This window comes from Urocitellus parryii, chromosome 1 (assembly GCF_045843805.1).
Source record: "Urocitellus parryii isolate mUroPar1 chromosome 1, mUroPar1.hap1, whole genome shotgun sequence".
Taxonomy (NCBI): Eukaryota; Metazoa; Chordata; class Mammalia; order Rodentia; family Sciuridae; genus Urocitellus; species Urocitellus parryii.
In genome coordinates this window covers 132,427,754-132,441,307 of record NC_135531.1, presented here as the reverse complement: position 1 = coordinate 132,441,307, position 13,554 = coordinate 132,427,754, and the positions used below count along the sequence as shown (strand labels likewise).

Genomic DNA, 13,554 nt, shown 5'->3' with positions numbered 1-13,554 from the left:
TAATGATGTCCATCACATTCCACCATCATTTCTAACCCTGTTCCCTCTCCCTTACCCTCCCACCCTCTTCCCTATCTAGAGTTCATCTATTCCTCCCATGCTCACCCTCCCTACCCCACTATTAATCAGCCTCCTTAAATCAGAGAAAATATTCAGCATTTGATTTTTTGGGATTGGTTAACTTTACTTAGCATTATCTTCTCTACTCCATCCATTTACCTTCAAATGCTATGATTTTATTCTCATTTATTGCTGAGTAATATTTCATTGTGTATATAGGTCACTTTTTAAACCCATTAATCTACTGAAGGGCATCAAGTTTGGTTCCACAGTTTAGCTATTGTGAATTGTGCTGCTATAAACATTGATGTGGCTGTGTCCATGTAGTATGCTGTTTTTAAGTCCTTTGGGTATAGACCAAGGAGAGGGATAGTTGGCTCAAATGGTGGTTCCATTCCAAGAAATCTCCACAGTGCTTTCCATATTGGCTACACCAATTTGCAGTCCCACCAGCAATCTATGAGTTTACCTTTTTCCCCACATCCTCGCCAACACTTATTGTTGTTTGTCATCATAATAGCTGCCATTCTGACTGGAGTGAGATGATACCTTAGAGTAGTTTTGATTTGCATTTCTCTAATTGCTAGTGATGATAAACATTTTTTCATATATTTATTGATTAATTGTATATCCTCTTCTGAGAAGTGTCTGTTCAGGTCCTTGTCCCATTTATTGATTGTGTTATTTGATTTTTTGGTGTTAAGGTTTTTGACTTCTTTATATACCCTAGAGATTAGTGCTCTATCTGAGGTGTGAGGAGTAAAAATTTGCTCCCAAGATGTAGGCTCTCTGTTCACCTCACAGATCATTTCTTCTGCTGAGAAGAAACTTTTTAGGTTGAATTCATCCTATTAATAAATGGGATTCTTGATTTTAATTCTTGTGCTATAGGAGTCTGCAGCATGACTCTTAACAGCCCAAAGGTGACAACAACCCAAATGAATGGAGAAGGCAAAATGATCTATTCATACAATGGAGTATTGTTTAGCCATAAAAAAAGAATGACATGCTGATACATGCAACTAACTAGATGAACCTGGAAAGGATTATGTGAAGGGAAAAAGATAGACACAACACCACATAGTGTAAGAATCTGTTGATGTGAAATATCCAGAACAGGCAAATCTGTAGAAACAAACATACATTAGAGCTTGCTTGGGGTTTGAGGATGAGAATGGCAAGTGATTGAAAATGGGCAAGATGTGTCACTGGAAGGTAATGAAAATATTAAAAAATGATGAAAATCTCATTAAAAATTAAAAAATTAAAATAAAAAATTAAAAAATGATAAAAATCTCAGAAATAAAAGAAATCATATCCCATCTATGTATAATATATCAAAGTACATAAATGTATTCTACTGTCATGTGTAACTAATTAAAACAAATTTAAAAACTAATAAAAGGTGCCAGGGTTGTTGTTCAGTGGTAGAGTGCTTGCCTAGCATGCGTGGAGCACTGGTTCGATCCCTGGGACCACATAAAAAATAAATAAATAAAATAAAGGTATTGTGTCCATCTACAATGAAAAAAATTAATTAAAAAAGTGAGCAAAGCAAAAAATTATGGATATTCATCTCTTGGAATATGATAAAAATCATCAAAATGTGTGAATTATAGGGTGTGTGAATTATCTCTCAATAAAGATATTAAAGCAACATATGATAGTTATGTGGTAAAGGAAACTACTATCATATGAAGAAAAATATATCACTCTCCCATGCCCTTCCCAAATTCAAAACCTTTGATCTAGTAAGAAGCATAATAATGCACAGTTTGGGGTGAATCTTCTCACCTTTTTTGTGTGTTTACAAAAATATTTCCCATGTCACTGGGAACCACTTTACTCATTAATGCCTGGGTTTAGAGTCTGGCAATAGCACTCATTGTAGTTTGCAAACTTTAAAAACTTACTTCAACTCTCTGGGCTTCAGAGTCATCATCTTAGAATAGGTATGAAAATGGTAGCTATCACCCAAGATTATTATAAGAATTAATTGTGTTAATATGTGCAAGTTCTTAGAATAGTGCTTTTCACATCATAATACTATATAAATTCAATGTCTACCACACACCAGGCAGCTCATATACATTGTGTCATCAGGGCATAAACAGTGGGACAGGCTACATTAACAGCATAGTACAGTTGGGGAAACTGAGACTGAGGCATGTTGAGAAAGCTTTTCAAGGTCACAGAGATTGTAAAGCCAGAGGTACTTGTCCCATCTTAACTATGATACCATTAATGCTACTTTTGATTTCACATGGCATTTAGAAAGGTGTTCACTGCTTGATAAGCAATCATGGTATGAACTGATAAATGGATCATTTTATCTTTAAATTTGTTGTGCATAGAATCAGATTATAAAGAGAAGAAATATATTGAGTCATTGAATACATTTATGTGAAAAATAAAAATAATCATTTTTTATAAAAGAAATAAAATATTAGTTGATAGAAAATAAATGAGACCATGAGTATTAGAAAACTCCAGAGAAGGAAGACATTTGGATTGTGATAAACATTTTGCTTTCAAATGAGAAATGATATTTGGTTTGATTGAAGGTCTAGTAGACTGAGGTTCAAATCTGAGAAAGTGTGAGGAACCCCAGGCTACCGAGTCCCATGAATAAGTGAGAAGGCATGTTCTGAGGACACTGGATATATCAGTTTGGCTTGGGCAGAGTGGGGGGAAAGGAGAGAACTGAGGACTTCAGGGTAGATCTTGAGCCAGTCAGTTGGTTATAATTGCTACATTGGGGCCCAGAGTTCTCCAAGGCCAGTCTGGGTATGCAATTCTTTCTCCACTGTCCTTAAAGAGATTGTGGCAGTGTCTCCAGGGGATAATTGGCAGTGTTCAGTCAATTCTCCTTTGTGGGAGGTGGTCTGATAAACACCAGCTCATTCCTGCTCAGCTAGTTAGGGTGACTGAACCAGAGTGCAGAGAGAAGATGCTTCCATCTCCTATTCTGGACCTCAGCAGGCTCCCCTGTGGAGGGAGAGAACCATGTAGAAGCATGACTTCTCCAGGACAAGACTCTGGTGAAAGCCCTCCACTCCACAGATGAAGTCGGGACCACGGAAGAACCTGTCTTTCCCAGACATCTCTAGATGCCACCAGTGCTGAATGGGTTCCACGTCATTTTGAAGGCAATAGAATTGAGGCAGGTAAATGTAAAGTGTAGACATCAGAACCAGGAGACAGAGTTAGAGTTGTTGAAAATCAATCAAGAAAGTTTGGAGACAATCATGGAGGTTGGAAAGAATTTATTGTATTTAGAGACAATGTTATGTGGGGAGTCAGCTTTAAAAAAGCAATTTGTTAAATTCACCCTTTGAATGTCGGTCAGCGACTGGACCCCAGTTGTGGTTTTCTGGATCAATACTGGAAAGCATTAGCATGTTATTATGAAGGATTTTTAAAGAGTCTTGAATATCACCCTAAATACATGGAGATAGGAAGGAGATTGTGTGTTACCTAGTGTGAGAGCTATGGGCTTAGAATGAGAGATGGAGTTTGTAAGTGCAAACTGTGATGGAGAACAGGGAGAAGAATTCTTTCATAGCTAGTCAGGTTTGGTAGTGAGTTTAATCCTCTTTAAACTAACAGAAGAGTTGTAATGTGAACATAACACGAGGAAGGAAAATTTGATTCAAATTGAAGGATCAATGTCTTACAATAAGGCAGTTCATAAGAAATTTACAGACTATCATCCTTCACATAGGAGATTATCTTTTCTGGCTCAAAGTGCCTGTGTCATGGTCAGAGAATAACATTAACTTGGGGAAAGATATGAAGAATTTAGTACATGATTCTGATCTCAAGAAATTCATTATTGACTGGGGGTTTAGCTCAGTTTACAGTGCTTTCCTATCATGTGTGAGGAGATGGATTTGATTGCTCAGTTGGCAAAAATGTTTAGTATATACAGAGTTGTTCGCAGACAAAGATGACTTATAAACACTTAGAGATGGATGCCATAAAAACAGGAGTCATTAGGAAGCAGTTTTATCATTCTACCTTTTTCCTCTTTTACTAAATGACAAATTTGGAAAAGAAATGGTCATTTTGAAGTTTCTACCTTCACTTAAAAATATGGAATCCATAAAGATTGCATAGATTGATTGTTTCCTTCTGCAAATGGAGTACTGTCATTTGAAAGGAAGTTGGGGTTTATTTTGTGTGCTCCCCTAATGAGAACTTCCCCTTCTTTCCTATGTGTATGAACTGGGACTGTTCATATGAAATAGAAGGTTGTCCATCCCCTGAGCTATCTAGATCAGTGCTGGGCTTGCCTTCGGATCAGACCCTCTTGGGTTATGAGATATAGGGCTGGATATTGTGCGGTATCTACTGGAATCCCAATGTGTGCTCCATTTGAAGAGTAATGTGCAACTATTCTTAAAGATGAAAAGGCTACCAGTGAGTTTGTGAATAAGAGCTTTTCTTTCCATGATTACCAGGTATGTGGATGAGACTAACCCCCGCAGTTAGCCTAAGGAAGGGTGGGAAGAATATCCATGAGGGACTGGAAAACAGTCATCACTATAGGAACCAATTTCTGAATGGCAGAGATGTGCCTAGTGCGGGGAGGGTGAGGTTGACTGGGCTGAGCACAGGGAGTTACAGTGTCAGTACAGGTTTTATGGGACACTTCCTTTGGTCATGTATGCTGTGTTTCTGGAGATCGGTCCATTCTCATCAGGGGATTTTGGAAAGCAGGGCACATTAATCAGGAAATGGGAATGCAATGAGGCAGGAAGGAGCCAAGTTTTTTAGGTAGAATAATTTAATAAGATGGAGAAAGAAAAAAAAAACTTTAGCCTAGAGAGTAGATAATGTTCTGTCCCTGTTCTTGCACACTAGCTTCTGGATAAAAAGCACCAGATTTCAAAGACAAAGGACTAACTCCACATTCCACCTTTAAATAGAGTGAAAATATTGCAAAATGACATGCTTCCCCACCCCTGATTGTAGTTTTTTGTATAAATGAATTGACCTATACAACTTAATTGGGCAGGTCACTTAGAAGTCATTGTGCATTATGTTTCTCTCTCTCTCTCTCTTTCTTTCTTTCTTTCTTTTTTCTTTCTTTCTTTCTTTCTTTCTTTCTTTCTTTCTTTTTCTTTCTTTCTTTCTTTCTTTCTTTCTTTCTTTCTTTCTTTCTTTCTTTCTTTCTTTCTTTCTTTCTTTCTTTCTTTCTCTTTCTCTTTCTCTCTTTACTTCCCTCCCTTCCTCCCTCCCTTCTTTTCTTTCTTTCAACAAAACACTCTGATGGCATGCCTTTCTAAAAGTTGGTTCAGGTGAGTGCTTACAGTCTCAGGGGCATATTTGGTACTTTTATCTTTTACTCAACAGTCTAGGAACTAATCCTGTAATTGCCAATATTGTAGACACAATTCTGCTGGTTCTAGGCTATAACATGGTTGCATAGGGAAATAATCAAGTTAGAAAATAAGTTGAGCATGGTAATTTGCATATGAGCAATTACATCACCACATGGGATTATATAACAAGGGGCTTATCTCAGACAAGATAAATAAATACAAAATATTTCTTAGAGGACATTTTCTCAATCACAGCAATAGTGACATTTTTGAATAAGATAATTCTTATGTGATAAATTTGGGTATGAAATGTCTAGTGTGTTGTAGGATGTTTAGCAGTACATCTGACCAATAGATGCCAATTGTACCCACCCCAAATTTCTACAGCCATGGCCATAAATGTCCTTAATAGTCAAATTACCCCTGTTTGAAAAACTGTATCACAGATGAAGTGACAGGGAAGGTGTAACTTGAATACAAGTGGAGTTGTTGAACATTGATGACCAATTTTCTGTTTTTGTAAACTGTGTAGCTGTGGTGCCAGTCCCTGACAGGGTACAGAGGAGGAAAAGAAGTTTTGAAGGGGAAAAGGATGAGTTTCACATTAAACATGCTTAATCTGTTGTCCCTGGCAGTCTTCCGGATACCCAGGAAGAAGATAGAGTTTAATAGGTACTTTTTAATTATTATTTAGGTATGGTGAGACAATGGATCAGGAAATGATTGTCATATAAAAGTTTATTACTCACAATTCCTTAGAGGAAGAGACATGGCATGCCACATGGGGCCACACCATGAAGCACCAGGTTAATAGGGATATGATACTATGTTTTCTGCAGTTTGAAATGGGACAGGTAGTTTAAACAGGCTCCAAATGTGTGAGTTTGAATATTTTCAACAGTCTCTGGGAAATAAGGGATGTCTTAAATTATATGGTACCTGGCCTTGGTTTGATCGAAGCACTTTACATAATGGCTCAAAGTGTAAGGACCCAGTTCAACCCAAATAAAGGAGATGGCTGAAATATAAGTTCTGGATTAGGTGGTTTGTCCATGAAAATTGTTTTTAGGAAATTCTTTTGTTGTCTACCCCTGAATAAGACAGTACCTCCAAGGTCTATCAAGTCCCCAAGTATCAATCCATTATATATTTATATATACATTATATATAATACAAATAATGTATATATATTCATATATATTTTAAATATTCAATATAAATATATAGTTATATACTCATATATTTATATATACTACATATGCTATATATAAGTATATAAACATCTAATGTATACTTATATATGTTATATATAAAATAAAATGCATTTTAATACAACTGGCTTATTAAAGTCTGAAATTCATATAAGACCTTGTGGGTGGAGACATACATCTGGGTGTTATCCACATGGAAACTCTGTGGTTCAAGCCTGGAAATGGATGGCATTTTCCAGGAAGGGTCTTTTGAATGTTAAGAGAAAAGGATTTGAGGTGGAACCCTGAGGAGGAACCATAAGATGTAGGGAGTGCACCAAAAGGAGCACACCAAGGAGACTAAGAGATGGCCAGAAAAGAGGAAGATATTCAAGAGGAAAGAGGAAGAGGTTTTGTGTAAAAAAAGGATAGTAATCAACGTGACCAAGGAAAGAACTGAAAATGTGCACTGTGTTTTTTCATAAAAATTAGAGAGGACGTAATCCATATAGTAGTGGGTTGAGGATTAGTGGGAAGGGAAATGGTGGAAACAATGAGTAGAGACAATTCTGTAAAAAAGTCATCTATGAAGAAAGACATAAAGATGTAACCAAAATTGGTCATAGAGTGAAAGGAAATGTGTTTAAGTGAGAGAGGCTTGCTCTTAGGTACCTCTATTGGGAAAGAGGCAGTAGAGAGGGGAATGTTAAAGACACCTTGAAAAGACTGTGAATTTTTGATATGATTAACTTGGATATTTGTGTTATTCTTTTCAGAAGAATTTAATTAACCCGATTTTAGCTATAGAAACTATAAATATTATATTCTTCCAGAGTTAGGTGGATGTTACAGAGTGGTAAGTTAAAGATACTGACATGGTGAATATCGATTGAACAAGGAATACAAAACACAAAGATGAAAGTGGGGAGCTGAGAGAACCCAAAGGGCAAAAGTGTAGGCATGAGGAAACAAGGTGGCACTTCATTAAACAAGCTCTTGGTTTGAGACTTTGTACAGTATCAGATTTTTAAAGAGATATGAACAAATGGATGGTACATTTTCTTCTAAATTAGGAAAGTACAGATCCTGTATTTCAGTGTTTAATGAATCTGAGATTTTTTTTTACTAGAATTCAAAAGTCAATAAGTACTGTTTTGGTTTGGATCTGGATTATTCCCCAAAAGCTCATGTGCAGAAGGTGTGGTCCCCAGTGCAGCAATGTCCAATGATTAGCCATTTTGGAAAAGATTGTCTAATGAAGTCTCTAATCTCACCTGTGGATCAATCCACTTGATGGATTGATAATTTTAATGGACTTCTGGCAGGTGGTGTAAAATGTAGAGGTGGTAGATAATATGAATGTGCCGCTGGGGACTATATCTTCTCCTTGGCCCTTCTTCTCTTTGTCTCTGCTGACCAGCTGCCCTGTGCTGAGCAACTTTCTCTTATCACACCATTCTACCAGGATGTTGTGTCTCACTCCAGGCCCAGAACAATGGAGCCAGCCTACCTTGAGTGAAACCTCTGAAACCTTTCCTCCTCCAAGTTGTTTGTGTAAGATAGTTTGGTCAGAGTGATGAAAATCTGATTATCACAGGCCCTATTGACATATATTGGGTATTTGGTTCCTCCTTTCCAACTCATCTTTATCTTCTGCTCTTTATTTCTTATTTTATTTGCAAGAATAAATTTTATCATGTATTTTTAAGGTATAAAACATGATACTATGAGATATATAAATAGTATCATGATGCATGTATACTATGATCATGAAGCATGTTAATATACATTTTCTCACAATTTCTCATATTTCTTTGTTTTTGTGGTCAGAACAGTTAATATTTTTAATTTAACATAAATTCCATCATTTTAAACTATCTTTTCATGTTATGATTAGATCTCTAGACTTTTTCACCCTAAATATCTTCTATTCTCCTTTGACCTATATCTTGTCCTTTCATCCCCCCAGCTCATACTGACAACCACGTGCTATTTATGTTTGCATATTTTGTTTATGTTTGGATCTGGATTATCTCTTTCATTGTACATCTAAGTGAGATCAGGCAAGTTTTGTTTTCTATTTCTGGATTATTTGCCTTATATAATGTCTCCCAGTCTTATCCATGTTGTGGTAAATGACAGGATCTCCTTGTCTTACCCATTTTAAATTGTTTTTGTGCAGGGTCTAAGGTCCAATTTCATTCTTTTACATGAAGAAATTTATTTCTCCCAGTACCAATTATGAAGGGAATTATCCTTTCCTCATTGTGACCCTCTTGAAAAATTAAATTATATTTGTATCTAGGTCATGTCTTCTATCCCATTGGTCTATATATCTGTTTTTCTGTGTGTGTATGTGTTGTGTTTAAGAGTACCAGACATTTTTTGTTTCTATTGCTTTGTAACAAAATTTTAAATCATGAATTTTGATACCACAACTTTGTTTTACTTTCTAAGTATTGCTTTGGCTGTTTGGTTTTGTCCTTTATGTTTTATGAACATGATTGTCCAAGAATAAATTTTATCATGTATATTTAAGGTATAATTCTTGACATTCTGTCAAGTTTGCAAGTTTCATGTCATCTATTCTACATCTGTCCAACTAAGATTAGGAAGTTAAGTTCAATTCTCCCAGGTCAAAGATATCTCATTTTCTTATCCACTAAAGTAACCACTTGTTTTTTAAATCTCCAAGTTTTATCATATTATTATTATATCGTAATTATTGATAATTATTATCATAATTATCAATAATTATCATATTGTATTATGATTTATTGTTTATCATGTTAATTATGCTTCTAAATTTTGTTAAATTTCAAATATATGAAGCATATCATATGATATTATTAAAATCATTGATAAACACATGCAGCAAGAATGATTAAAAACTTTGTGGAACTAAATGAGAAACAATGCAGGTGTGTTAATTCTTTCAGGTTGTAGAAGAAACCAATATTTCTGAGACATTTATGTGCACAGATCACAGAATCAGGGTGGTCAAAGCATTCATTAATTTATTCAACAATATTTGTCAGAGCCATTTATTTACTAGGCACTGCCCTGGGATGGGAATAGAAGGATAAGTTAAGCAGACCTTATTTCATGGAATTTAAAGATTAGTGATGGAGAAAGACAAGTACTAAGAGTGGGAATAGCTTTTGTTTTTAATCACCAATTCAGAATGCATGTCATTTAATACCAATAAAAATCCTATGAAATGTTATTTATTTATTTGTTTTATAGGTAAACGAATTTGTTTTATAGGCAAAGATATAAAATTTTCAGAACAGGTGGAGTAGCCAGTCAGTGGTAGAATTGATCAGCAGGAAAAGGTACTCACACTAGGCTGTTGTTCTCTGCTATGATGGTCATTCAATAAAAAGCTTTGGAGTATTGGTTAAACTACATATGAATTAATACTTCATTATCATTAATTCACAGTTATCTTTTCCTTTGAGGCTGCAAGAATAGCCTCAAAATTCATTATTTTCATTGATCCAGCATAGATCCATTGATGATGTTCAGAATGGAGAAGAATCAGCTAATTAGGAAAAGATCTTTTATACTGAGCACAGCCAGGCTTCTATTGATCACCTGTTTCCTGCTTTGTTTTCTGAAGTATTTTCATGTACATTGTTTGGATTTTTAGCTACAAGAAAGACCAACCTTTTATGGAAGACAACTTTTGATGTCTATCCCTCTTCTAAATTCATCAAAGTGTGTATTAGTTAATATGTAGGTTTCTTAGAGGAATAGAATTTCATGAGATTAGACTAGAGAAGCCAATGCTGTACACAACAAAATTTGTCTAATAGGTACTATGTGTAATGCATTAAACCAACATTCTTTCATCATATCTTTGTATCATAAAGGAAAATGCTGATTTCTAAAACTATTCAACTTGTTCTCTATGAATAAGGAGTTCTCAGCTGAGAAAGGTACAAAGACAAGGGAAAAAATTCAGTGAGTGGACAAGTGCTAGAAAGAAGCTGTACAATGTGGGGGTGGCTAGAAAAGTAAGAAGAGGCCTTTCAGTGGATCTCAAGGATGGTCCTTATCAGCTAATGAAATCAGGGGAGGAGTATTCAAAACATGATGACTGGAACAATTTGTTACTGATCCTTTTTTTTTTTTCATTTTTAACTATTAAGGAACAAATTTTCTCAGTTCATGTGACAGATGGAAGCTGATCATGAGCTGGGTTTCTGGGACAGGTGCACTAGCTATGTTCTTCCAGCAGATGGTAGTTTATCAGCGTCCACAGGTCAAAATTGTGATCTCAGGCTGCTTTAATCCTTGATTCAAATTTGAAATAAGGTCACTAACAGACCTAGGAAAGGAGCAAAAGAAAATAATAGAGAATAATAATGCTGTGTTTTTATATTTTAGATATTTAAAAGCAGTTTCCACATTACTACATTTTGTCCTAATTCAATGCAATGCAGAGATAATGTCATCTCCTCTTTCAGACAAGGAAGCACCAGATCCACAGGACTGAATGACCTGGCTAATGTCACAGAACACACAGGCAGCAAGGCTACAATCAAATAAAGATGACATCATTCCCAATCCAGTGATTTACAGTTTTAAGAAAAGAGTAAAATAGAAGACTGCACATAACTGAACTGAATAGCAAAATAGATAAAGAAATGCATTTCAGAGGGAATACTGTGAATAATTTTTTAATCCATGTTCTTCCTGGAGGACATTGAATTGTCTTGCATTATTTGTGCAGGTGCAAGGCTATGGGGAGTTTCAACACCAGTTTTCAAGAGGGCTTCATTTTGATGGGCTTCTCAGATTGGCCACAACTGGAACTTGTCTATTTTGTCTTCATTTCAATTCTTTACTCCCTAACACTGTTTGGAAACATAACCATTATCACACTTTCACAAGTGGACGCTCGACAGCACATGCCCATGTACTTCTTCCTCTGCCACCTCTCCTTCCTGGACCTCTGCTATACCACCAGCACTGTGCCTCAGCTGCTGATCAATCTTTCTGGACTGGACAGGACCATTAGCTATGGAGGGTGTGTGGCTCAGCTTTTTATATCGCTCTCTCTGGGTGGAACTGAGTGTGTGCTTCTGGTGGTAATGGCCTTTGACCACTATGCTGCTGTGTGTCGTCCACTCCACTACACAACCATCATGAACCCCCTTCTCTGCCAGTCTCTGGCTATTGCTGCCTGGGTGGGAGGTCTCATGAACTCTCTGATTCAGACAAGCCTCATGATGGCCATGCCTCTCTGTGGCCTCCATTACTTGAACCACTTCTTCTGTGAGATGCTTGTACTCCAGAAGTTGGCTTGTGAGGACACAGGAGGCACAGAGGCCAAGATGTTTGTGGCCCGAGTCATAATCATTGTTATTCCTGCAGCACTGATTCTAGGCTCCTATGCACACATTGCTCAGGCAGTGCTGAGGATCAAGTCAATGGCAGGGTGCAGAAAGGCTTTTGGGACCTGTGGGTCCCATCTCCTTGTGGTTTGTCTGTTTTATGGCTCAGCCATGTACACATACCTCCAACCCCTAGGCAGTTATTCTGAGAATGAGGGAAAGTTTATTGCCCTTTTCTATACTATAATTACCCCCATGCTCAATCCTCTGATCTATACCAGAAGGAACAAGGATGTGAAGGGGGCTCTGTGGAAGGTACTGGGGAGAAGCAAAGACTCAAAATAGAAGGGGAAAGAGGGTTAGTAAAATTTCTATGACTTAGCGCTGGAACTATGGCTCAGTGGTAGAGCGCTTGCCTAGCATGTGTGAGGCACTGGCTTTAATTCTCAGCACAATGTATAAATAAATGAATAAAATAAAAAAGGTCCATCAACATCTATTTTTTTTAAACAATTTCTATGACTTTTATATGATGGAGCCCATCCCTTTCCTTGTAGTTAGTCTGTAGCAACAAGTTCTCTATAAGACATGAGGTTTTACTGCTGCCCTTAATTGGAATCAGAAAGTGTGGATCTCTTGAGTTGATCAGCTGTCATGATAATTGTGCAGCAGAGATTATGTGTTGATTTGTATCACTGCTTTCTAAAAGAATGAGATGGGAACAGGATGCCTTGTGAACACTTATGAAGAGTGATATGGGGTTCTTTGCATATCTGAAGATGATAGAAGGATCATTTCTTTTTGACCACACTTTTTCCAATCAGATGCCAATGTGCTGCCATGCAGAGGGCACTGTGACAAAGGCAGAGGAAACGAGTTGGACCCTGGTTTTCTGATTATCTGTGACTCTGGCCACATTTCTTCATATCTAAGGGCCTATTTCAAATGTTAATTCTTATCGTGGTTCCCCTTCCAAGATACTTGGGGTAATGGAGCACGTAAATTTCAGAAATTAGTGTCATTTACTCATTGAAGCAAAAGGTAAAAGCAATTGGTCATCACTGAATAATGGGAGAAAGCAACATCTTGTAAACCTTACCTGGCGTCTCATTCTTGCTGCTTGGTGTCATGGAAAATTTTCTCATCTAAGGTGCATCTTTTCTAAGAAGATAAAAGCAATGATATACAAATAAAGATCTAAGAAGGAAAAATTTGAAATAAGGCATACTATTACATTGTACCCCAGCATTGAAAGAAAATTATACAGAAAAATATTAATCTCAAAGAGAGTGAACAAAGGAAATAAATATTTAAATTATATATTTGATTAGTAAATTTATAAATAAATAAATCTTAAATATTCATTATTTGACCATACAAATGAAAGTTCATTTGAGGTCTTTGCTTTATCCATTTTTTTGATAATTATATTTTTTATTGAAGTACCACATTTCAATGATTATCATTTTATTCTATGTACTTATAAGATAGTTTCATGTTACAAAATGCAGGTAGTTTTGTTAATAACCTTTTCAATGTTTTTAAATTTCAATTTGATGGAGTCATCATTTATTTCAATACTAGTCACTATTATTTGCTTAAAAAAGTAAAGCTTGTGTGGAATAAATTGTAATT

At 36.3% G+C, this 13,554-nt stretch overlaps 1 protein-coding gene across 1 annotated transcript; it reads left to right on the top strand.

Moving 5' to 3' along the window:
* The first annotated feature begins 11,325 nt into the window (after positions 1 to 11,325).
* LOC113177147 (olfactory receptor 2Y1B-like) lies at positions 11,326 to 12,264 on the top strand. The gene has a single exon (XM_026381678.2). It carries the CDS (start codon positions 11,326 to 11,328, stop codon positions 12,262 to 12,264), a length of 939 nt encoding a protein of 312 aa, XP_026237463.2.
* The last annotated feature ends 1,290 nt before the right edge of the window (positions 12,265 to 13,554 follow it).

What these genes read in the sequence shown, in the direction of transcription:
- LOC113177147 (XM_026381678.2), top strand. Translation starts at nt 11,326, where the DNA reads ATGGGGAGTTTCAACACCAGTTTTCAAGAGGGCTTCATTTTGATGGGC.